General features: G+C 41.0%; 2 protein-coding genes across 5 annotated transcripts; one reads left to right on the top strand and one right to left on the bottom strand.

The window, feature by feature from the left end:
* Positions 1-442: 442 nt before the first annotated feature.
* Positions 443-7,491, top strand: LOC106602902 (E3 ubiquitin-protein ligase TRIM39). 2 transcript variants are annotated; one of them, XM_014195888.2, is made up of 10 exons: positions 443-662; positions 1,130-1,226; positions 1,427-1,560; positions 1,696-1,776; positions 3,533-3,634; positions 3,911-4,036; positions 4,182-4,316; positions 4,899-4,950; positions 5,077-5,130; positions 5,573-7,491. In XM_014195888.2, exons 2-10 carry the CDS (start codon positions 1,184-1,186, stop codon positions 6,106-6,108), a joined length of 1,263 nt encoding a protein of 420 aa, XP_014051363.1. In that variant the 5' UTR covers positions 443-662; positions 1,130-1,183; the 3' UTR covers positions 6,109-7,491. The 2 variants fall into 2 exon arrangements, with proteins under 2 accessions (XP_014051363.1, XP_045572821.1); XM_045716865.1 differs by lacking the exon at positions 443-662 and having other exon boundaries at positions 672-1,329.
* On the bottom strand, positions 7,407-24,487 carry tp53 (tumor protein p53). 3 transcript variants are annotated; one of them, XM_014195886.2, is made up of 11 exons: positions 24,258-24,487; positions 23,649-23,786; positions 23,343-23,388; positions 22,917-23,126; positions 15,233-15,419; positions 14,887-14,999; positions 10,223-10,332; positions 9,902-10,047; positions 9,619-9,716; positions 9,385-9,488; positions 7,407-9,126 (listed from the first exon to the last, which is right to left on the bottom strand). In XM_014195886.2, the coding sequence occupies exons 2-11, from the start codon at positions 23,729-23,731 to the stop codon at positions 9,033-9,035; spliced, it is 1,191 nt and encodes a 396-aa protein (XP_014051361.1). In that variant the 5' UTR covers positions 23,732-23,786; positions 24,258-24,487; the 3' UTR covers positions 7,407-9,032. The 3 variants fall into 3 exon arrangements, with proteins under 3 accessions (XP_014051361.1, XP_014051362.1, XP_045572823.1); XM_014195887.1 differs by lacking the exons at positions 23,343-23,388; positions 24,258-24,487; XM_045716867.1 differs by lacking the exons at positions 22,917-23,126; positions 23,343-23,388; positions 23,649-23,786; positions 24,258-24,487 and adding an exon at positions 15,538-15,631.
* Between the last annotated feature and the right edge of the window lie 1,704 nt (positions 24,488-26,191).

The raw sequence follows: 26,191 nt of genomic DNA, 5'->3' as shown, positions 1-26,191 counted from the left end.
TTTGGGATGAGTTGGACCGCAGAGTGAAGGAAAAGCAGCCAGCAAGTGCTCAGCATATGTGGGAACTCCTTCAAAGCATTCCAGGTGAAGCTGGTTGAGAGAATGCCAAGACTGTACAAAGCTGTCATCAAGGCTATTTGAAGAATCTCAAATATCAAATATATTTTGATTTGTTTAAAATTCTTTGGTTACTACATGATTCCATTTGTGTTATTTCATAGTTTTGATGTCTTCACTATTATTCTATGATGTAGAAAATAGTAAAAAGAAAGAAAAACCCTTGAATGAGTAGGTGTTCTAAACTTTTGACCAGTAGTGTATATAAATAGTAGATAGTAGATTTTATTGCTGTGTCTTACAAAGTTCATTGACTTTCTCTGTAATTATATTAAATCATATGCAGTAAAAAAAGAACATCTCTACATACAGGTAGATAATAAAGGTATCGTGCGTGATTTTGATCTGATGAAGGCTAGATCTGCTGGGATTGGGAATCCATAAAAAGGACCAAAGGTCTAGCTGATAGCAGCATGCCTGTCTGTCTGGGAGACTCAAGTCTCTCTGTACCAAAGGCTTTTGGTATTTTAGCTCTCTCTCACCGTAGCAGACGGAACACAACCTGGTCTCTGTCTCTTTCACTCCTAGGCCAGGACCCTCACAGGGTAAGAGGTTTATCAGTTATATATATGTACTGCTTATATCAATTATTATGATTAACTATCAGTTTAATTAGTATCAATTTAAACATGCTCAATGAAGTTTGATTTGTTTTGGTTGTCTTTTAATCAGTCTTGTGTGACATTTTATCTTTGTGAAGTGAGTCCATGTGATTACCATTTCATACAGTTATAGTAAATGTAAAAATAAAGTTTTCTTTATTTCGCAATGATAACCAATAGCATGTCCTTTTTCTTTTGCGTGGATGACAGTTATACTGATAGATAGAATATGTGACTTTAATTGCCACAGGTTTGCATATAAACCTACTCGATTTATGCTATCATTTGATAGCTCAGTGATAAAAAGAAAATATCAATTCGCATACACACTGCCAAAATGATCAGGCAGGCAACTATGTTTGTATTGAAGAGAGTACTGAGGCCTACCTACTATGTGAATGTTGTTTCAGATTCTACACCAATAGCATAAAAAAGCACTAAAGTGGCTCAATAAACATCAAAAAATGAGTATTCTGAAGAAGAGTATTCTCAAAGAGAAGAAGATCAGTAAGTTGTTTATTATTGCTGATTCAGCTTTGTGACAGACTTCCTATGAGGCCTCTATATGATATGTAACCATGCCTGTAAGCCCCAGTAGCTGCATATACACGTAAGAAAAATTCCTTATTAGACAGATTTCATTTTAACCCATGTAAAAATGGGTGTAATCAATTGACAAAGTTTGGTTTTGTGTACGTGTGTGTCAGAATTCAATGATGTCGAGGAGAGTGCAACGCAGAACAGCTCGATCGGGGCAGTACGATGGGAAATGCCAGAAGACCTACAGACTCACAACTCAGCACCTAAACTAAAATTGAGCAGCAAACCATCTAGACAAAAGGTACAGGATGGACATTACAGTTAGAGAGAGTGAGAGGGAGAGAGAATAAATTATATGGATAATGGCAGTGAAAGTGAAAGTGAGAGACAGTGAATTGACAGCTTGATTTTCTTTTTTGAATCTCTTTCCTTATAGGGCCTAAAGGACCTGCGTAGCCTGCAGGACTGTGTTAGATTCATCACACAGTGGAAACAACAGGTGGAGGTCGTCTGCAAGGTAGGCCTGAGACTAAATATTTAGGGTCTGCAAGGTAGGCCTGAGACTAAATATTTAGGGTCTGCAAGGTAGACCTGTGACTAAATATTTAAGGTCTGCAAGATAGGCCTGAGACAGAAGATCTGTCTGGGCTGGGCCTTACTGTATAAGGTTTGGTTAGGTAGGCCTGAGACTTAGGGACTGGGTCCCACGTTGGGCCCAAATCCTTTGTTGTATGTATATTTGTATATTTATTGATCGGTCTTTATTCGCATGTGTAGGAGTACTGAAACACTGTATGGGAGCCGGCGTTCTGTTGTAGGGTAATGTACATTGACAGTTGAAATCATCAGTTACCCCTAGGTATACACACGGTATACTGGTATGTATAACACCTTTTATAAACTGGATGGTTCGAGCCCTGAATGTTGATTGGCTGACAGCCGTGGTATATCAGACTGTATACCACGGGTATGACAAAGCATTTATTTTTACTACCTCTAATTACGTTGGTAACCAGTTTATAATATCAATAAGGCACCTCGGGGGTTTGTGATATATGGCCAATATACCACAGCTAAGGGCTGTGTCCAGAAACTCTGCGTTGGGTAGTGCATAAGAACAGCCCTTAGCCGTGATATTGGCCATATACCACACCTCCTCAGGCCTTATTGCTTAAAAATACTGAGTAAATGAAGCAAGAAGAGTATAGATTAATCTCTGTTTTAAATGTACTTTTTGAAAGCTTTGTGGTTGCTGAGCAGATTAAATTGAAACACGTGTCAAATTCTATTGAGTCACTTTCTGACTAAAATGAGAACTCATCTTGATGTCTTGGTTTGTTATGGCTTATTAATGGAGTTTATTTCATGCTGTTAGAAAATGAATTTTCTGGTTATGGATTTGTCATTATGGTTTCCCGGGTTGAGTTCTTTCTTTGTCTGGTTTGATCTGCTTATGGATAGTAAATCACTTCACATCATTTGAAGAAACTAAATGAAATCACATAAATGAAATCACTATAGGAAACCATGCTTTGTTTTGGATTTGATCATTTGAGCTAAATATTATGCATCATATTCTATCTAAAGTGTATGTATGTCAGTATTGCGTGTAGATTATAGAAGGTCATATGTCCTCTTAATGGAAAACTACGATGAGATTTGAATCTGGGACAAGGAGATGTCGAAGTACAAAATCCCCCAAAACCAAGTGATTAAATGGATCGTCCTTTATCTTAACCTTTATCCTGAGTCGTAATCCAGAATGGCCTTTGACAAGGAAATAGAGCCTTCACTGTTGTCGTTTTATGGGACTTTCATAAACGTTGCTCAGGAAGACCGTATGCCATAAATCCATGGATCACGGTGGTTGATAAAAAAACAGTATAATTCTTATGAAAGAACTTACCAGTCCTCAGATAAACTAAACGTGGAATAAGATACTGGATCTAAATTTGGTGGGGGCGACGCTACATCAGCTCATTGGGACCGGAGTGGGTATGGTGGGCTGACATATGAATGGGAAGAAGCTTTGGGGCAAATTACGGAATTTCTTGCGAACCTTGCTTCAAATACTATTTGAAATAATTTCAAATGCTTTATCTGTGCTTGATTGAGCATGCCTGACTAAATGGACCAATAGAATAGTCACAAAACTGTAAACCCCACCCATCTAGCACTCTAGGCAGGCTAGAGGAAACGCTGAAATAGTATTTGAGTGTAAATGACAGTTTTGTGCTGTGTAAGTCAACTTGTTGTTGTGTGTTGTTCTGCAGCGCAGTAAGAATGTCAGAGTGGACCAGCAGAGCGAACAGAGTCTGGAACAGTGTCGTAAACTCATCCTCCAATGGGCAGAGGAGTTGAAGAGAGTGGACACAGTGAGTGGGTTACTAACAATATTCTCACAAATCTCATCTCGAGCTACTTGCATATTCATACTGTAAAATATGGATGGGGTTGACTAGGACATGACAGATAAAGAGGAGGGGGGAAGTGATCTCCTATACTTTACTATGATGTGAATTAATCAAACCAGGATGATCAACTGAGCATCCATTAATCTTACTCATAACAATTATTTATTTCATTTATATGTGACACTGATACAAACACAATAATTGGCTATACTTCATATGTTTTACTCTGTCCCACAGAGTCCCTGGATACAGGAGAGAGCTGACCTCATAGACCTGGAGAAGAACAGGGAGGATCCTGAACCCTCCACACAGGCAGAGCAGAGGATCATGGAATGGGCTAAGGAGCTGCAGAGTGTCACAGAGGTGTGTGTGTTCTTGCCAGCCATAGCCAACATTTCTGATTGACACATATCATTGGTGTAGCTAGAGGTTGCCTGATCTAGGGTCAGAGTCAGTCTCAATGAGATCAAATCAATGAAGGAATCTTGCACCGTTTGTGTCCATTCAGAGATGTGGTCTGATGAGGGATGAGCTGACCCAGATGCTGAGACGGCTGGAGCTGAATAAGAAGAAGCTGGTGACCCTCCTGCCCTTCCTGGAGTTCATCACCTGGTCTCTACTGAAGGAAGAGGACAGCAGCACGGTGAGGCACACAGCCCTAACCCTATGTTCAATCCTGACCCTAACCAAAACCCTAGCTTCATGTCCACATGCGAGTTCAACCCTAACAATAACCCTGCCACCCACACATTTCTCTCAAACTTTGTAGGATCCGGTCTTATTAAATGTCTTTACAATTTCAAGCTATGATTGGTACTATTTACCTTTTTCAAATGCAAAACACACAATTTGAGTTAGGTTTCGATTCACCTAGAATATTGTCCTCGGATAACATTTTGTCAATCAAAAGAGGAGGACGGCTCCAGATAAAGTTCTTATACGCAAGCAGTGATAAGGCAGCCGCCTAATCAAAGGGGCTATAGACCAGCCAATATAAATCGTTATCAGATCAGACAAATCATCAGCAATACTTCATGCTGACCTTTCTATTACCTACAGTTGAGTATTTTGGAATGAAATACTACCCTCTAGAACTGCCCATTGGTATCAAAGTGCCCTCCTTTATTACTCCTGTTCATGCCCTCTGGCCGCTGCTCTCTTTCTCTATCATCCACAGGCATTGCCCCCAATTCTGACGCAACCCTTCTCTTTGCTTCTCCTATAGGGTATCATTCCCCAGCTATGGCTGGCTACGAAACAACGCACCTGGAAAACAGGTATGCCCCCCTCCTCCCCTAACATCCCAATCTCTGTTTTCTGGCTGTGAATGTTTGAAAATGTATTTTTACATTTGAATGTTATTGAGGTAGACATCTTATCGTCTTCTTCTCCTGAATTGACAGAAACACCTAAGTACATCCCAAACTCAGTGTGGAACTGGATCTGCAGTGCTTCGGGTAATTATGCTTCATTTGCTGCATTTCATTATTCAGTAAAAGTGTTTTACCAACTACGGTTCTCAGGTACCTCCAACAACACATATTTTTGTTGTGGCCCCGGAAAAAAACACCTGATTCTACTTGTCAACTAATCATCAAGCCCTTGACAAGTTGAATCAGGTGTTTTTGTCTGTGGCTACAACAAAAATGTGTGCTGTTGGGGGTACTCTAGGACCGGAGTTGGGAAACACTGCAGTAGAGCGACATGAAAATGTATTTAGATGGACAGATTTGATTAGATTTCTTTTTAAATGAAATTACAGCCACACAGGTGGATACAGTGTTTTCAAAATAACAGGATAATAGAAAAAAAGGTTTGCACAAATAATTTCAATTGTGGGTCCTCTATTGCCCTGAAACTACACTAAAACCTCTCCTCTCATGTTGTCCTCCTACATAGTTGACATTAACTTGGACCCTATGACCAACCACCCATGGCTGCTGCTCTCAGACGACCATAAAAAGGTCCAGGAGTCTCACTGCACGACAGAGGCGGCCTTCAGCACACAGCGCTATGACAGCTGGCCCTGCGTCCTGGGCTCGGAGGGCCTGTCCTCTGGACGTCACTACTGGGAGGTTACCCTGGCCAACAACGGATACTGGAGGGTCGGTCTGACCACCGCCACGTCCAAACGCCACGGTCGCTTCCCTATGACCCCCGCAGAAGGCTACTGGGCCCTGTGGCGCAGCATGAGGCAGTTCTACGCCTGCACCAAGACCGAGACTTCCCTGCCCATGGAGATGCTGCCCCGCAAGGTGGGCATCTTTCTGGACTACGAGGAGGGTCAAATCTCCTTCTACAATGCAGAGACCCGGGCACACATCTATACATTCACGGATAACTTCAAGGAGAAGCTGTATCCTCTGTTTGCTCCACTGGATGGACGCACCCTCATCACCATCTTATCACCGAAGTATGTCACAGATGTAGACTAGACACCCCTACCTAATCTCAGTACCACAAACTCGTGTGTCAGAAGAGCCTACCCTCTACCGATCATAGGGGAAGTTCCTGTTTGCCCTGGACTAAAAAAAACAACTCAATGGAGATTCTCAGGTTTAGGCTTAATCAGTGTGAGGGAAACAACCCTATGGTGTACAGCAACAACAGAACCTTGATCCTGGAACCGTGACCTCAAAATATCTGAGCCCTCCTATTGCCTCCATGGAGGATACATCTAGTATCTATGAAGTATATATTTAGTATCTCTACTGAACAAAAAATAAAACACAACATGCAACTGTTTCAAAGATTTTGCTGAGTTACAGTTCACATAAGGAAATCAATTGAAATAAATTCATTAGGCCCTAATCTATGGATGCAGGGGCGCAGCCATGGGTGGGCCTGGGAGGGTATAGGCCCACCCACTGGGGAGCTAGGCCCAGCCAAACAAAATTAGATTTTCCGAGCCTCCGGAGTGGCTCAGCAGTCTAAGGCACTGCATCGCAGTCCTAGCGTCGTCACTACAGATCCGGATTCTATATCGGGCTGTGCCGCAGCCAGCCGCGCCCACGAGACCCATGAGGCAGCGCACAATTGGCCCAGCATCGTCCGGGTTAGGGGAGTGTTTGGCCCGGCAGGGATGTCCTTGTCCCATCACGCTTTAGCGACTCCTGGGGAAGGCCGGGCACATGCACGCTGACAGTCACTAGGTGTACGGTGTTTCCTCCCAACACATTGGTGCGGCTGGCTTCTGGGTTAATCGAGCAATTTGTCAAGAAGCAGTGCGGCTTGGCAGGTCGTGTTTCGGAGGACGCATGGCTTTCGACCTTCGTCTCTCTCATGGGAGTTGCAGCGATGATCATGCTGTTTAAATCAGCTTCTTGATATGCCACACCTGTGAGGTGGGTGGATTATGTTGACAAAAGATAAAATGCTCATTAACAAACAGGGCTGTTACCAAGTTTGTGCACAAAATAAGCTTTTTGTGCATATGGAACATTTCTAGGATCTTGTATTTCAGCTCATGAAACATGGGACCAACACTTTACATGTGTTTACATTTTTGTACAGTATTTACACACACAATATATATGAGGAATGAACAGAACTTCAGTTGGTTTTTTAGCCATCAATATGAACTAAAATTGATCAAGCTTGGACCAATCACTTTTGTATGAAATATTTTCATAATAATAAGTCAAATGTATTGCCTATGCTTTACATTCCATGCATGCTGTCACACTTACTAATACATATCTATTTAGACAATAAATCACAAAGCCAAACAATGAAAAGTACATTTTTTTCTTTAATAATTTCATGAAAAAGTCAATGTATTTCTGTGGCAGTGTAATAAAGTGTTTGTTTGGTAGATATTCCGGTGTGTGTGTGTGTGTATACTCTACCTCTTAACAAAAATAAAAAAGGGTAGAAAAACATTTTAGGATACAAAAAAGATAAGAATCAATAATTGGACCTTAAAAAATATCCAACTAAGGCTGCAATTAACACTTTTTTACTATATTTCTGCAGTGTCTTACAAACTCCTGTACTGAAAACAGCAAGCATCTACCAGTGAGGGGAGTCTATTTGGCAGAACAGTAGAAGGTTCTTTACTCCAAACTTATTCCAGGCACACAGAACCAAATCAGCTACTCTTCCGGTAAGGCTGTCTTAAGACACTACCAAAGCATACATCATGGTAAAAGGGGTGTCGCAGAACAGACATGTTGAGCAAGACACGCATGTATGGCAGTGGCAGGACAAAAACACTAAACTTTACAGTTAACAATATAAAATTACTAGGGAGGTAGATGTTCAGTTGAAACGGTCACCCATTATTCAAGTAAGGATCTTATTAATAGGACTCGCTAACTAAACATCATCAGTTATGAACCACAGTAAGGCTCAGTCAGGCCCCTGTACTCTAATACATACTTTTCTTTCATAAGCAAAAATGACAGTGATGGCCATGCTAGGTTGTTAGCTAAATGTACAGTACCAAGAACCCAGGGGAATGCACATACTATATAGAAAAGTAGATAATTTCACAATTCTACAAAAAGCAAGACAGTCTAACAAGACAAGAGTTCATTGTCCTCAGAGTGAGTAAAACTAGAATAGGGATTCAGGATCTGCATGGGCCACCAACCAACTGATGTGTGCACCAAAGCTGCCCATAAGCATGACAGAAAAATAACCTCAAACTGCACTTAAGAGACCTAAAGCAGGTGCTAACACAAAGCTAGTAAGCTGCAAGCATCAACAGTTCACCGTACTTGCATTCCCTCAATCAACAGAAAAGGTTATCTGGCAGAACAGAAACAAAGCAGAACGGGTTAATTCTCTCAGGTTGTTCCACCTCAAAAAGCACAAGAAAGAGGATTAACACCCACCATCTCAGATTGTTCTGAAATCATTTCTGTAGTTGGTAACATATGATTAGCATTCCGAAAAACATTTTGTTGAAATATAATTTGATCTGAGAAATTAAGATAATTGATTGCACCCAAATTGGCTATTTTAATAGGATTCAGAAAATACAACATACAGCTCCATACTACTTGTCAAACAGAACTGAAACTGTATACTGGATGTAGGGGGTGGGCTTGGCATGGGGTCCCCGCCCCAATTTATTTTGGGATTCATCATGTCTTACTCATTGGTAGGAAGAAGTTTTATCCAAATCAGATGTTGGGTACTATATTTCTTGAATATTATCTGAATCCCGTCAATTAAAATGGCCAACTTGGGTGCAATCAATAAGCTTAATTTCGCCAAGATAAAATTTACATATCAACAAAATGTTTTAGGAATGCCAATCTTACCTGTTTCTAATTACAGAAACAATTTCAGAACAATCAGGTGGTGGGTGTCATGGCTTGCTGAAATGACATGGAACGACTCGCTCTCCTTCTCAGTCAGAGTCGCTCTTCTCCTCCTTCACCAGTAGTTTCTTCCCTTTCTTCGGCCCCACTCCGATTTCCCGTTTGGCAACTCTCTTGGTGAGGCTGTAGGGAATTTAATGTTTAATTTGAATAAGATTCGGAAAGGAAAGGACACACACACACACACACACACACACACACACACACACACACACACACACACACACACACACACACACACACACACACACACACACACACACACACACACACACACACACACACACACACACACACACGCACAAAAGGGAGAATTCTAATGTTGCGTAAGGGAAAGAGAGCGGGAGAAAGCGAGGATGTGTGTCAGAGGAGAGAACTCACCGTTTCTGACGGTATTTGTCAGCGTCGGCAACAGGCACCAACTCACTCAGTTCAAGACTGTCATTGAACTTCTTCAGCATCTCATATTTTTCCTTCCCTCGAATCTGGATGGGCAGATGAGCCCAGTTACACACAGTATACACAAACAGCCAACAGCAGACTAGTGACTAGGCATCTCTGAAGGGGACGAGACATGATAATAAACTGCCATTGGTCTGTTCTCTGAGCAGTTACCTGAAGAGTGTAGATCTCATCGTCGCTCACAGCAGGGGAGGACTTGGTCTTCTTACTGGCCTCAGGCCGAGGGGCAGGCAGGGAGGCCTCCTTCATAGCTTAGAACACAAACATGACACACACGATGAGGAACCGCTCACACTCAGGGTCATAGGTCAATGTCAACCTTTATCAGCCATCACACAACTTTAAAGTCCAATGTGAATCTGGCTTCTTTCTTTTTGCCATTTAATGTTAATCCCAACCCCAAGACCACCGCTTTAAGATTGTCAGGATCAATTACAGCGTTTGATTCCCTGGGCAGGCTTGGTCTTGGTCTCCAGGGTTGTCTCCTGCTGCTTCTTCAGGTTGATCTCCTCTGTCTTCCTGTCACGACCAGGACAGGCACACACACGCACCTCAAAGGAGCGCCGGCCCAGGAGCTGCCCCCTGCAGAACGGGAGGGGAAGTTCCCATCACTGTCATACTATGACATGACATTAGTTGGGGGTCAACCCAGGACCAGGGTTGGGGTCAATTCTATTTTAATTCAGTCAAATTATACATTTGACTAATTAGAAAAGCAACAATGACAATGTAAAATGGATTATTACATGACACTCACTCCTGTGTCTCCAGGGTGATGATGGTGAGGATGGGTCTGCGGTTCATCCCTCCCATACAGGAGCTGTTGCACATGAAGTTGTAGAGCACAGTGGTACACTCTGATCCCACCTGGGAAACCAGATAGAGATAGACAGCTGTGACTGATGATACTCCCAAACACACGCTCCCTCATACAAACATATACAGTGCCGTGAAAAAGTATTTGCCCCTTCTCTGATCCTCTGCATATTTTTTAAATGGAATGTTGTGCAGATCTTCAACCAAAACCTAATATTAGATAAAGGGAACCTGAGTGAACTAATAACAACACTTACATAAACAAATGTATTCAACACCCAATTTCCCTGTGTGAAAAAGTAATTGCCCCCTTACACGCAACTGGTTGTGCCACCTTTAGCTACAATGACTCCAACCATACACTTCCTGTAGATGTTAATCAGTCGCTCACGTCACTGTGGATGAATATTGGCCCACTCTTCCATGCAGAACTGCTTTAACTCAGCGACACGTGGGTTTGCAAGCATGAACTGCTCGTTTCAAGTCCTACCACGACATCTGAATTGGGATTCGGTCTGGAGACTTTGACTAGGCCATTCCAAAACTTAAAATGTGTTGCTTTTTAGCCATTTTCATGTCGACTTGATTGTGCGTTTTGGATCATGCATGACCCAGCTCACAGAAGGATGGACTGACATTCTCCTGTAGAATTCTCTGATACAGAGCAGAATTAATGGTTCATTCTATTAAGGCAAGTCGTTGACCTTTGGTATAAGGTTCTTACTGTGTAATGCAGTGTTTGGTTTTTGGCAAGCATAATGGGACCCGTGTCGTCCAAAAAGTTATACTTTTGACATATCTGTCCATCGAACATCCTTCCCGGAGTCTTGATGATCATCCAGGTGCTTTTTGGCAAACTTCAGTCACTTTTAAGGATGAATGCCATGTTGAAAGTCACTGAGCTATTCAGTACTGGCCATTCTACTGCCAGTGTTTGTCTATGGAGATTGCATGGCAGCGTGCTCGATTTTATACACCTATCAGCAACGGGTGTGGCTGAAATAACAGAATCCACTAATTTGAAGGGGTGGCCACATACTTTTGTATACACACACACACGGGATGTAACGTTTCACCGATACGCATCAGTCCCCCGTTCAAATGTTAAAGATACAAGTGCAACCGATCCAAATGTAGCATGCATCGGTCAGAAAATCGCTTAAAACGTTATCAATCGTCGGTTCACAAAATGTGTATGCTCATAACCTTTCTTCTACCTTCCAAAAATACCGCTCATCCTTCGTAACAACTGATGCCTCCCCTATGGATGTAACTACGTTGACATTCATTGATCTACAAGTCATTTTGCATGCCGAACAACACCAAGCAATATCTGTAGCCTAGCCAATCTATGAGCTGCTTCCTGGAGTGTCCAATGAGAGGTAGGTGGCCTATTCCTGATCTTCCACATCTGCACGGCCCCTCCAGAACTCGAATGGATGTAAAAATGTGACAACTAGGGCTTTTGTGGTGACCGTATTACCGCCACGCTGGCAGTCACGAGTCATGAAGGCAGTCAAATTTCACATAACCGTTTAGTCGCAGTAATTAGGCTTCTCCAAGCTCTGATGCTGCTGATTGTCATTAGTAGCCTACCAAACTTGCTAACTGCCTGGTACTCAGCACTCTATTGTCCCTCTAATCACTCTGACATCAATGCAAATGTGATCAAAAATCTTATCAAACACTTCATGAGAGCCCATGAGCTCATGTTGCGCAACATTTCTATAGGCTATGCAACTGAGCAAGAAAACAGGGTGATGGCCTCTACTAAATAGAGGAGGATTTCATCAGCTTTCTATAGGCTAGGCCTACTATAATTTATTTCTCAACTTTCCTAATATTAAGCACATTGCTTATATTTACAACAGCAGTATAGCCGACCTGGATGGCATGAAAATGAACAACAGGAAAAGCGTCCTCCATTCGCTATTTAAGTGCATAGATGACATGTATTTTCCCCCTGCTTCGAGACAGGTGCATGATAATGGTCCATTCTAAGTCAAAACTAATTTCACACATATTATTTAGTATATGTAAAGACAAGATTAAATCAAGAATAGTCTGATGGGTGACAATATTAGCCTATCACTTGTGAATTATACATGGAACATTCGTGCTTATAGCCTAGTGCCGTGCGCTTATAATGTGAAGTAGCCTAATAGTCTATCAATATTTTAAGCCAAACGTTCTGATCTGTTACGTCAGCCTCACTGCGTAAAAAAGTTTTTTTGACGCTAGTGGTTGTATTAACTGTCCCAGACTATGTTTAGAATATTTATTTTGCACAGAACAGAATGTCAACTTCTGTACTATGGGGGATAGTAGATTGGCATAGGCTAGTGCTTTTGCTGTTTGTTAGGCCTACTCATCTTGTTGGCTGACGAAAAGTAAATGTGGACAGTTCTTCCAATATCTTCAATATGCACCTCGGAATTGGATAAGGACGTGCGCAGTTAAGTCCCCAATGTGTCCGTTTTAACTTGTAGCCTGTGAGAAAGACCTGATCACGTGATAGAGAGACGTGTGAGTGAGATGAGGTGCTTCATTGCAGGCAGCACTCAGGGAGAAGGGCTGCAAAAGGCATGTTTTTTTTAGGCTGCATTATGGCCACACAAATGGGGATGCTGCCCGGGAAATTTGCTTCTCAAATTGCGAATGAGAGACAGATGAAGCGTGTACAGCCTGTGCAAAAAAACAAAGCAGAGCTGATGCATTTCCAGTGACTTTTTTCCAATCAGAGTTGCATCATGCAGCCTTACAATGCATTAAAAATCAAACCATATATCCCAACGTTTGTAGAACTAAAGTTACATTAATAACTAAATTAAGCATATAGGAATACCTATTTCTTTGTTAACCGCTCACTGAATAGCCACATGTGCACTCTCCCTCAAATCGTTTGGAGAAAATATTATTTCTATTTTATTCATCTTTGTTCAATTGTATTCTTTATACTACAAAACAATGTCACTGAATTCTAAGCAAATCTTGTCTGTTAAATGAATTAGTGTATTACAGCCATATGGCATAGCCAGATCAGGACGACTCAGAGGATGCTATTCTGTTCTTCTGAATTTTTTATTTTATCCGTTATTTTACCAGGTAAGTTGACTGAGAACACATTCTCATTTGCAGCAACGACCTGGGGAATAGTTACAGGGGAGAGGAGGGGATGAATGAGCCAATTGTAAGCTGGAGATGATTAGGTGACCATGATGGTTTGAGGGCCAGATTGGGAATTTAACCAGGACACCGGGGTTAACACCCCTACTCTTACGATAAGTGACATGGGATCTTTAATGACCTCTGAGAGTCAGGACACCCGTTTAACGTCCCATCCAGAAGACAGCACCCTACACAGGGCAATGTCCCCAATCACTGCCCTGGGGCATTGGGATATTTTTTTATTTGTAGACCAGAGGAAAGAGTGCCTCCTACTGGCCCTCCAACACCACTTCCAGCAGCATCTGGTCTCCCATCCAGGCACTGACCAGGACCAACCCTGCTTAGCTTCAGAAGCAAGCCAGTAGTGGGATGCAGGGTGGTATGCTGCTGGCATAGACTACATTTTCTTCATATCATGTTTCTTTAGACCCGTCTAAAATAAATCATGGATTTATAGTGAAGGTGTAGGCTATATTACATAGATTTAGACTTTTTAAAGATAAAAAAAAAGAAGAAAAAAAAAGAGCCGAATTTGTGAAATTGCTTTATCCAAGATTTTGTGGTTGCGTGAGGCTTAGTGCTCATGGAATCAGTAGTCTATTTAAAAAAAACACTCAAACAGAAGCAGGATCTGTCTTATTTCTGTATGGATGATTTATAAAGCCAGGCACGTTTAACAGTTAGGCTATTGATTATAGACTTCATTAAGTTGGGGTTCTCGCGCTCCTAAATTATCTTAGACAATTAAGGCAAGGGGCGTTTTCTCGTCTCCTCACTCCGCTGCTGCCTCTGACGCATTGTTCTCAACACCAATATACTGGTTTAGCTATTTTGCACATAGCAACATATAGGAAAGGCGCCATTTCAACGGCGCACGTATGATTAAGTTCCAGAACCGCGGACAGCGACCGCTATCCATCACGGGAGAAAGCGCATGTTATAAATTAATATATTTATTAGTGAACCATAATTCTCTTATAACACAAGCATTTACAATTTCAGTAGCACGTCTTAGAGCACAGGTGTCAAACTCATTCCACAGAGAGCCGAGTGTCAGCAGGTTTTCGCTCCTCCCTTGCACTTGATTGATGAATTAGGCTCACTAATTAGTCAGGAACTCCCCACACCTGGTTGCCTAGGGCTTAATTGAAAGGAAAAAAACTCAAACTTGCAGACACTAGGCCTTCCGTTGAATGCGTTTGACACCCCTGTCTTAGAGTGACTGTGCCATCCGCGATAGGATTAGTCCACAGAGACAGGTGCAAATCAGATAGGTGTCTTGTGCACCACAAAAAAATTAAATTACATTTGCAACTGCTTGACTAAAGAAATCTTGGTCGACCAACAGCCTACACACCAAACAATCGGCCAATCGACTAAATGGGGTCAGCCCTAACACACACACACACACACACAACAGTAGTGTATGGAACCTACCTGAGGAGGCTCATAGGGGACAAGCACACTCTGTCTCAGAGTGTTACCATCCTCCATATACTCTGCTCGCTGGTTCCCCTCAACTCTGACCAGGTGACCTCGCGGGGCAGGACCTAAGGCACAGAAAACACTTGAGTATTAAGCGACACACTGAAGATAACCTACCAGTCAAAACATTTGCGATTCTCATTCAAGGAGGCAACAAGTGTAAGTATAAAATGACGTTTAAACTCCTTTTATAGTGTGGACCCTCTATACTGCATCGAAAAGCACACTGTATAACATTCTAGATCAATCTAACATGTTTTAGTATGGATAAGAGTAGCCTTCCCGCTGTGATGTGTACCTTCATTGTTCTCGCTGGTGCTCTGGTGGTGAGGGCAGCGTCTCACCACGTCAGCCACGTCACTCAGCTTCTTATAGATGGCCAGGGCTCGTACCACTGCCCCAGGAGGAGGAGGGTGGTCCACCACAATCTGAACTGGACAAGTCTTTGCCAATTGGCAGAACAACTTGTTCAGGTCTGGCGAGTACTGGAGGAGAGAGAAGGGGGTTTGTTAAATCAAAAACAATACTTAGGTCTTTGTTTAATCTGTCAGCATTGTTCTAATCCCAGTGTGATAGATTATGTCAACGAAATACAAACTTCACCATATAAAATTTGGTCACTGGATCCAAACTGCGTGCGTCCTTATCCAATTCCGAGGTGCATATTGAAGATATTGGAAGAACGGTCCACATTTACCTTGTCAGCCAACAAGATGAGTAGGCCTAAATAACTTCTATTTTTCTGATAGTTTGATGGAACTCACAAAATTAGCATGTATACATGTCCAAAATTCACAAAGTAAATCTGATCCCCCATTGTTCTTGTCTGACTCTGCCCTGAACCTTTCCAAGTCCCCTTTGAAGCGTTGGACAGTAGAAAATGTAGTTATTTCAAAGCACTTGATTAGTTTAGATCTAATTAGTGACACGAGAAGGAAATTTGACCATTACAAGTAGTTTGGACAAAAGAGGAATCGCTTTACCTTCTGTATAAAGCAGAGTCCTCTTGATTCCTATCAACTGTACTAAAACTCAAGGCTACTGTGACAGCTCAGCATCCTCCAAATAAACATCACTCCTCTCCTGATATAATCTCCAGATTATGAATGAGTCCAGGTTTAAATATTCTGTAGAGAGAACAAGCTGCTCCCCCAGTTCATATGGCCAGGACTGAAACCCCTCCCCCAGCCCTGCTTTGAGGCAAGTCAAGACATGTCCTCACAGGCTAACTTTACCATTGCCATTTAAATCTTCAAAAGACTTATGCTTATTATGCTTTATTAAAACATTCCAGTGAATGTACTGTAGTAAACATAATACTATGTTAGGCGTCAATAATATTACGTTTTTTTTTAGCAGCCACATTGCAAATTTACCATTATAAAGTAAATGATATAGCTCCCATCACATTTACAATGCCTGCCTACAATGAGTTACATTGTACAAGTTTGATACCAACATCAGAGACAATGTTGCACTTGTTCAAGTAACATTGTTGCAAGTAGAAGACGTTTATGCTAATGTAACCATTTCAAATGAAACTTAATGTCTTAGATCTGTTTTTCAGATTTTATTTCACAAAAATCCGTAATCTCTTACACACTGAACAAAAGTATAAATGCAACATGTAAAGTGTTGGTCCCATGTTTCATGAGCTGAAATAAAAACAAAATGTTTTCCGTATGCACAAAAAGCTTGTTTCTCTCAAAATGTTGTGCATAAATCAGTAATTTCTCCTTTGCCAAGATAATCCATCCACCTAACAGGTGTGGCACATTAAGAAGCTAATTAAACAGCATGATCATTATACAGGTGCACCTTGTGCTGGGGACAAAAAATGTGCAGTTGTCACAACGTCCCAAGTTGAGGAAGCATGCAATTGGCATGCTGGCGGCAGGTATGTCCACTAGAGCTGTTGCCAGAGAATAAAATATACATTTCTCTACCATAAGCTGCCTCCAAAGTCGTTTTAATTTAGTTTGTCAGTAAGTCCAATCGTCATTACAAACGCAGACCACATTTATGGCGTTGTGTGGGCAAGCAGTTTGCTGATGTGAACAGTGTGTGCAATGGTGGCAGTGGGGTTATGGTATGGGCAGGCAGGCAGGCATAAACTACGGACAACATCCACAATTGCATTTTATCGATGCACAGAGATACCTTGACAAGATTCCACAGGCCACAACCAACAACCTAAGCAACTATGTGAAGGAGATATGTCGCGCTGCATAAGGAAAATGGTGGTCACACCAGATACCGACTGGTTTTCTGTTCCACACCACTACCTTTTTTTCCCCTTAAAAAAAAGAAAAAAAAAGACATCTGTTACCAGATGCAAATCTGTATTTCCAGTCATGTGAAATCCATAGATTATGGCCTAATGAATTTATTTCAATTTACTGATTTCCTTATGAACTGTAACTCCCAAAAAATGTTGAAACGGTTGCGTTTATATTTTTGTTCAGTATATAATCTACATGCTATGTATGAGTTACTTCCAACACCAGTAGGTAAGATCAATATGAGATATTAGCTCCATTGTAATATCAAGCCCACACCTCATGTGTATACCGCTATTAACATGTGTGAACACCATGATCACATCCCCAAAAACATGAATGAAACATTTGGTGTCAAGGTGCTAATAATTAAGAATAAGAGTGTAAAAAGAAAGTTTGACTGACCGGCAGTCAAACTAAGCACAGGACGCAGGGCGGGGAGGTGCCGTGTTAGTTAAATCTCTGACAGCAAGGATGGGGTTGTTGAAATCATAAACAAACCCGTCATGTCTTAGGACAATGCTTTGTGAATCAGTTAAAAAAAAAAATATTTATAATAATAATAATAAAAAATAATAATAATAATAATTTTTAAAAAAATAATCCGCAAGATATAGAAGGGCCACTATGAGACTTGTCTAACATGTTGATGGGCCAAGTTGTTCAAAGATTTGGGTTAAATCTAGCAATTGATTTTTACAATGACAACAGAAAAGGATGATTCTGCCATGTTCTTGTGTGGCAAGGCTCCCTCTTCCTCTTTGAGACCTTCTGCTACACCGCACAGACAAAGGAGGACTGGACCTTATTTAACTTTCTGCAGTGGCCCAGGTAATTTACTAGGTCCATTCAACGGATGCTTAACTGGATGTGTTTGACTATATACTCGTCTGCGAATATATGAATAGAATCTAGGACAATTAAGCGTCACCAAAAAAAAAAACACAAAAAGGACTACCTTGGTGACCAATGTTGAATGGAATGTTAGTTATATTCAAAATGATCAATTCAAATTACAAAAACTACAGTGCTATACCAGGGCATTTCCATGTAAAAAGCCCCATCAGCACTAACGTGAAGTCCATAGGAGCACATCAAATTGTGTCAAATGAAAGCTAAGAGTCTATATTTGTTAGAAATGTGTACATTTCTCAAACACTTCCCGTCTGAAAAACTAAAGTAAAGACCCCTGACAACTCATATTAACGTTTATATTTTGTTTTGCTGAAATGTTTTGCCTTCTGTAGGTTTAATAAATATTGCCTAGTGTCTTGTCATTCTGTTACCAAAAACCCACATATTTTGAAGATATTTTCGAATCTCTCCCACATGAGGACAATGAAAGTTCACAGAACACGTAAAGTTAAACCAACCAATTAGTTACCGTTTCAACTAATAACGATTTAGTTTATGATTTATTAAGTGATTAAAATGCATCATTCTGTTACCAAATTGGTAACAGAAAGACAACCCCCCAAATATTGGGAATTCATCAAATCAAATGTTATTTGTCACATGCGCCAAATACAACAGGTCGTAGACCTTACAGTGAAATGCTTACTTACAAGCACTTGAACTACAATGCTTTAAGAAGTAAAAAAAGCTGTTAAGCCTTTTGGACATAGACTTGGCGCTCAGGTACCACTTGCCGTGTGGTAGGAGAGAGAACAGTCTATGACTAGAATGGCTGCAGCCTTTGACAATTGTATTGCCTTCCTCTGACACCGCCTGGTATAGAAGTCCTGGATGGCAGGACGCTTGGCCCCAGTGATGTACTGGGCCGTACGCACTACCCTCTGTAGTGCCTTGCGGTCGAAGGCCGAGCAGTTGTCATACCAGGCAGTGATGCAACCAGTCAGGATGCTCTCGATGGTGCAGCTGTAGAACCTTTTGAGGATCTGAGGACCCATGCCAAATCTTTTCAGTCTCCTGAGGGGGAATAGGCTTGTCTTGTTGAGGATCAGCGTGGCAGATGTGTTGTTACCTACCCTTACCACCTGGGGCGGCCCATCAGGAAGTCCAGGATCCAGTTGCAGAGGGAGGTGTTTAGTCCCAGGGTCCTAAGCTTAGTGATGAGCTTAGAGGGCACTATGGTGTTGAACGCTGAGCTGTACTCAATGAACAGCATTCTCACATAGGTGTTCCTTTTGTCCAGGTGAGAAAGGGCAGTGTTGAGTGCAATAGAAATTGCATCATCTGTGGATCTGTTGGGGCGGTATGCAAATTAGAGTGGGTCTAGCGTTTCTGGGATAATGGTGTTGATGTGAGCCATGACCAGCCTTTCAAAGCATTTCATGGCTACAGATGTGAGTGCTACAGGTTGGTAGTCAATTAAGCAGGTTACCTTAGTGTCCTTGGGCACAGGGACTATGGTGGTCTGCTTGAAACATGTTGGTATTACAGTCAGGGACTGGTTGAAAATGTTAGTGAAGACACATGCCAGTTGGTCAGCGCATGCTCAGGATTTCTTATAAGCTTCCGGGTTAGATTCCCTCTCCTTGAAAGCGGCAGCTTTACCCTTTAGCTCAGTGCAGATGTTGCCTGTAATCCATGGCTTCTGGTTGGGGTATGTACGTACGGTCACTGTGGGGACGACATCATTATGTAGCTTAGCATCGGCTTCATCTGACCACTTTCTTATTGACTGAGTCACTGGTGCTTCCTACTTTAGTTTTTGATTGTAAGCAGGAGGATAGAATTATGGTCAGATTTACCAAATGGAGGGCGAGCTTTGTACGCGTCTCTGTGTGTGATGTAAAGGTGGTCTAGAATTCCCCCCCCCCCCCCCCGATTGCACATATTTAACATGCCGGTAGAAATGAGGTAAAACAGATTTGAGTTTCCCTGCATTAAAGTCTCCAGCCGCTAGGAGCACCGCCTCTGGATGAGTGTTTTCTTGTTTGCTTATGGCCATATACAGCGCATTTAGTGCGGTTTTAGTGCCAGCATCAATTTGTGGTGGTATATAGACAGCTACAAAAAATACAGATAAACTCTTGGTAAATAGTGTGGTCTACAGTTTGATGAGATACTCTACCTCACGTGAGCAAAACCTTGAGACTTCCTTATATTTTGTGCACCAGCTGTTGTTTACAAATACACATAGACCATCACCCCTTGTCTTACCAGAGGCCACGGTTCTATCCTGCCCGAAAAAGCTTAAAATCTGCCAGCTGTATGTTATTCATGTCGTCGTTCAGCCACGACTCGGTGAAACATAAGATACGTTTTTTTTTATGTCCCGTTGGTAGGATATAGGTGATCTTAGTTTGTCTACTTTATTATCGATTGATTGTACGTTGGCTAACAGGACCAAAGATAGGGTCCGTCACCGAGAGGGCAATCTTACAAGGCACCCGGACCTTCGTCCACGATACCTCCGTCCCCTTCTCCTGCGAATGACGGGGATGAGGGCCTTGACGGGCAGCTGAAGTAAATCCTTCCCGCCCGTCTCGTTGAAGAAAAAGTATTCCTCCAGTACGGGGTGAGTAATCACTGTTCTGATATCTAGAAGCTCTTTTCGGTCATAAGACAGTGGCAGAAACATTATGAACAAAATAAATTACAAATAACATCTCCTTAAGGCGCCATTCCCTTACATAGTAGTGACAAACCACAGTTGGGTCACCTGCTACTGTCCTACCTTCAACTCATAAGTTCTTTCTTCATCATGTGGTGGTAAAACGGTCCGAAAACACTGTGGACAACCCCTCCCTCGCTCTCTCTCTCTCCGTGTCACCCCTCGAGGCTTTTACTGACACCTACCCATGAGCCTCCTCCCTTCCCATTTACTCCTCCCTTTCCATTTACCAGCCCTCTCACCCACTGAGCCTTGTTATTTTGATGCTCTTTTATTTTTTTGTTTATTTAGTAAATATTTTTCTTAAAACTGAATTGTTGGTAAAGGGCTTGTAAGTAAGCATTTAACGGTAAGGTCTGCCTACACCTGTTGTATTCGGCGCATGTGACAAATAAAATTAGATTTTGACATCCAGTAGTTAATATTGTCAGTCCAAATCTGAACCAAATCATAGATGTTTGGACAACACAGTACAGTAAAAAGTTGATTACAGGTCAGTACAGTTCAGTAGAGCACACTAGAGTACAGTATAATTTACTGTACTACTTTGCTATACTCTACTGTACTCTGTCTATGTTTCACCAGTTTGGACATCCATAATTGGTACAGATTTGGTCTGGTCCGAACAAATGTGGCTTGTTTGGGGGCGGAGCTCATTAGAATAATATCCAGTGTGTAGTAGAATAATAAGCAAGCATTCAAAGTAGGATATTACATTTTTCTACCTTTGTACCTATTCAGGATACATGACCATGAAGAGAACGACTCATAATTATGTATAGTACATATCATGGACCCATAATGTTATTGTTACCAGGTGTTAATCTAGTTCACTTACTGTAATTCAATAAACAAAATTGATTTTTTTTCAAACTCAAGGTGTCATATCATAGTCCACACTCCATTCTTTCTGCAGACATCTTTTTATCTAGAAGGGATAGTTTGGGATTTTGGCAACTTCCCCAGAGTCAGATGAACTTGTGGATACCATTTTTATGTTTCTGCGCTAACGCTAGTTAGCATTGGCTCGTGAAACTACCTCATACTATATGCAGAGACATACAAATTGTATCCACGAGTTATGGATAATTGCTAAAATACCGCACTTTAAATCTGGGTAGCTATTTAGCAGAGTTCTTGGAAACCGTGGTCAAACTGAGGGTGATTTTACTGCCATTGTGTTACCAAACTTTAAATCTGCACTGTTCTTCGAGTAAATATATTTTTTATCAAATGAAGTGTTTGTGCATAGTTTAACCTCGCAATCCCCCAAAAAATCAGAGTCTCTGCGTCATTCAGTTACTGTGGAATTGACCATCACTAAGAGTTGTAAGAAATCATACACTAAATAAAATCCATCAGATGATATTTCATTAAAACTATAGTTAATGTGATTGATAAGCTACAGAAAGTATTTTGGCAATTTAGATCAACTTTCTTTACACAGACTACTTTAAAAGAATGAATAAGAGCTTCATTGAGCAGCCATCATGGGGGGATACAAAGAGCCCAATAAAATCTGCGATGCGGGAAAACGAGGAATCACAGAATCTGATATTAAAAAGGGAATTAAACAACTTTTATTGAACCTAGTAAAAAGTTCATTAGATGTAACTAGAAAAGTTGGTAAACTGCACTAGTTTCTCAAAATAATGCATCAGTGTTTCTCATTTCCAGCAACTTTCTGAAGTAGTAACGGCTAGGGAATGTGCTTGTTTGTGTTGTGTAACTGGTTAGAATGCCGAAACTAAAGGCTTTCCAAAAAAAAAAACGTTCCAATTAACTGTTGACTGCAAAGTAGGCCTACTTGGCAGAATAACATCATGATGAATTGCCTATCAATCAAGTGGGCATTTGTTTTGCCACATATTCTGTACTGCATGTATTTTTTTCCCCAGACATCAAAAGTGGTTTAAGCATTGTTGTGGATCAATGTTGTTCCTTTGAAAGTGATTTTTTGTTGTTGTTGTGAAAACCTGAAGAAAAAAAACTGTGGGGGGGGAAATCAGAAATTTTAATAATAAAAGTCTAATTATTTTTGTGAAAAAAACCAAACAATTCAAATACAAATATTTTAAAGGCCCTAGATATATAGGTGAGAGTGTCAAATCCCTTAGACTTACTGTGCAAGTGACGGACTTGGCTGTGCTGGACTGGAGGAAACGTAGCTGGAACCCCAGGGCCCCAGGGTAGTCAGAGGTGGTTGGTACGGTGGAGGTAGGTGGCGAGCCAGTGTCCAGGGTAGAGATGGAGGGCTGGGGTGCAGGCTCCGTTGCAGACACCTCAAACAGACTCGGATCAAATTCCTCCTGGAGAGGGGTCTCCATCATGAACTGCATGCAAGAGAAGTATGTTTTTCTTAATACAACAAATGGTATCAGAGCAATACTTCCCTACAAAAGGTTAGGTAAATAGTGCACTGCAATGGAGAGACCAACATTTGTTTCCAGCAACACCCAAATTGTAACATGAGACATTAAAATAACTCGCTAAATATTACATAGAAATAACATGCACAAGGAAAAATTACTTGCTGCAGTGAAACATACATTATCATATCCCTCCCAAGCGTCGGTTACAGGTGGTTGAACTGCCCTGATATGAGAGAGAGAAACTCAGAAAACAACCAAGTGCAGGCATTGATCATGACACAATTCAACAGTTCAGATTGTTGAAACTTTGGAGCGGATAGTGATAGCAACAGCTGCTTTGCTTATGTCTACACTCACAAATGGTCATAACCCTGAGGATGGCGAGACAAAACTGAGAGGCAGAAACACTTGGGAGGCAGAAACAAAACATGATATTTCAGTATCTGATTAATTCAATTGTAATACTGCACGTTTTTTTCTTACATCAGGTTCAAATTCATTTTCCACAGGTCCTCGAAAGACTCTTGGCTAAGGGGAAGAGACACGTTCTCCACCAGATCAGCCATGATAGCGTTCTCTAGGACCTGAAAGCAGCACGCAGGGAAGAAAAGCCAACCGGGGCTGAAAGGAGACAAGCGATTAGAAACATGCAATATAATGAGATGAAATAAGCGTTACAGTATTTACTATGTAACGTTAAACAGGATAAAATACAAATTGCCAAGACATATCAAAATGATTAGTTCGTAGTAATTAGAATGGTACGGCTCAGCATGCTAAGTGTGGTTCAAAACGTTGTCTTTCATACTTTAACAGGCTCACTTCCGTGTTATTGCCACGATGACTATGCAATAGCTAACAAACGTACATCATTTCAATACAATCTAAAGTTAACTAGGTATAAAACAATAATGCCGACGTACAATCTCCCTTGCTAGACAACTCCCATTCAAGTCAGTCTCACAGATCAAAGCAGTACAGTCATTGGCTACCTGAATGATGTATAACAAAACCCATAAGCCACAAACCAAGCAATGTTCTCTAGAAACTAGATTGCTCTGATCATTTAGTGGTGGACGTGGACTAACTTACCTTCTCCGATCTGATTACCCCGAAACTCCTGATTGCACAGTGTTGCCGGCGAAGTGTAGCTAGCTAACTCGGTATGTAAATTCACATTTGTTATTGCCGGGGGTTTTAAGTATATAGTTTGCCAGCAGAATATTTTTATACTTTTCTTCCATGCGTTGGGGAATCCCCTAAATTTGACCTGTAATATGGGCGGAGTCAAATGGGTCATCCAGTCAAATCCAACCAACGAAAAGTAAATTATTTTCAAATCAAAACTGCGCCGAGGGGATCGAAATATATTTATAATATAATTTTAGTGATGTAAATTATAGTAAACTTCAAATAAAATATCAAAGGAATATTTTCAGGTTGTATGATCAAGTGTTGATGGGTGCGTTCCAGAAATAGTCTCCCAAGGAAAACGGATAAGTTTGACATTCCAGATACATTGGAGGTGTCCCGCTAGCAGTGGTGTAAAGTACTTAAGTAAAAATACTTTAAAGTACTACTTAGGTCGTTTTTTGTAACTGTACTTTACTATGAATATGTTTGACAACTTTTACTTCACTACATTCCTAAAGAAAATGGACTTTTTACTCAATAGATTTTCCCAGACACCCAAAAGTACTCACTACATTTTGAATGCTTAGCAGGACAGGAAAATGGTCTAATTCATAAGTTTATCAAGAGAACATCCCTGGTCATCCCTACTGCCTCTGATCTGGCAGACTCGCTACACACATGCTTAGTTTTTAAATTATGTCTGAGAGTTGGAGTGTGCCCCTTGGTATCCATAATTTTAAAAAACTAGAAAATGTGTCTGCTTTGCTTAATAGAAGGAATTTGACAATATTTATACCTGTACTTTTGATACTTAAGTACATTTTACCAATTACATTTACTTTTGATACTTAAGTATATTTAAAACCAAATAACTTTACTCAAGTTGTATTTTACTGGGTGACTTTCACTTGAGTCATTTTCTATTAAGGTATCTTAACTTTTACTCAAGTATGAAAATTGGGTACTTTTTCCACCACTGCCCAAGGAATACTGTAACACGGGCTGATGTCTACCTAAGGCCCAAGTTTTTATGGTACAGGGAGCAGATCCTCACCTTTGCACCACAGGATCGTAAAATTTAGCAATGTGTCAGCTCTCTCTCCATCTACAATGAAACCTGCAAAGGCATGAATAATCTGGAACGCACCCAAATGGCCTGTCCAGAGCTGATTATTACAAAAGTGACAAAATTAAGAGAAGATGCTTTTATAGATTCAAATTAACAGAATACAAACCATTTACATGTCCTCTTTACCGATATCTTACACTCACCTTCATATGTACTTGGACAGTGAAGCTAGATTTTTTTTATTTGGCTCTATACTCCAGCATGTTGGATTTTCATAAATATCGGTTTTAGCGCTTTATGTATAGAGTCCCACCCGAGTGCTTTCATTTCTAAACGGTAAATCAGATATGTATGAAAATACCCTCAAATAAAAGGTGACATTCTGTACGGTTGCCTCATATGAAACATTTGATTTCAAAATGCTGGAGTAAAGAGCCATTTTAGCTTCACTTTCAAAACACAGGTGAGTGTACATGCTGGATTACAAACCAAAAACACCAGAAAGTGGTGTGACGATTTCAGAGCCTCCATTTCATTAAATTTACTGAACAAGTAGAAGTTTCAAGTGGATATTTCATAATTTTCTTGACCATCTAAAAGTCAATAAAGGCTACATAGTTATAAAGTCCACTTTTCAAACAAACTTTTGATATAATAATCAGATAAATATGTAGACAAATACTTTACAGGGAAAACGGAGAGATTCTCTGCACATCCCTTTCTGCTTCTCTACCACATGGGCACATACAATGGCGCTCTGGCACATTCCAGACATGGTGAACAAGACTGAAAAACAATATATAACTAACAAAACCAATAAATG

The sequence above is a fragment of the Salmo salar genome, chromosome ssa04, assembly GCF_905237065.1.
Source record: "Salmo salar chromosome ssa04, Ssal_v3.1, whole genome shotgun sequence".
Lineage (NCBI taxonomy): Eukaryota > Metazoa > Chordata > Actinopteri > Salmoniformes > Salmonidae > Salmo > Salmo salar.
Note: the sequence above shows the minus strand (reverse complement) of the source record. Positions and strands in the feature narration are given on the sequence as shown.

Excerpts from the sequence above, each read along its gene's own strand:
- LOC106602902 (XM_014195888.2), top strand. The coding sequence starts at position 1,184 with ATGAGTATTCTGAAGAAGAGTATTCTCAAAGAGAAGAAGATCA. Across the intron at positions 4,951-5,076 it reads ACAACGCACCTGGAAAACAG|AAACACCTAAGTACATCCCA; the intron begins GTATGCCCCCCT and ends CTGAATTGACAG. Across the intron at positions 5,131-5,572 it reads CTGGATCTGCAGTGCTTCGG|TTGACATTAACTTGGACCCT; the intron begins GTAATTATGCTT and ends CCTCCTACATAG.
- tp53 (XM_014195886.2), bottom strand. The coding sequence starts at position 23,731 with ATGGCTGATCTGGTGGAGAACGTGTCTCTTCCCCTTAGCCAAGAGTCT. Across the intron at positions 23,127-23,342 it reads CTTGGGAGGGATATGATAAT|TTCATGATGGAGACCCCTCT; the intron begins GTATGTTTCACT and ends TCTTGCATGCAG. Across the intron at positions 10,048-10,222 it reads ATCACCCTGGAGACACAGGA|GGGGCAGCTCCTGGGCCGGC; the intron begins GTGAGTGTCATG and ends CCCGTTCTGCAG.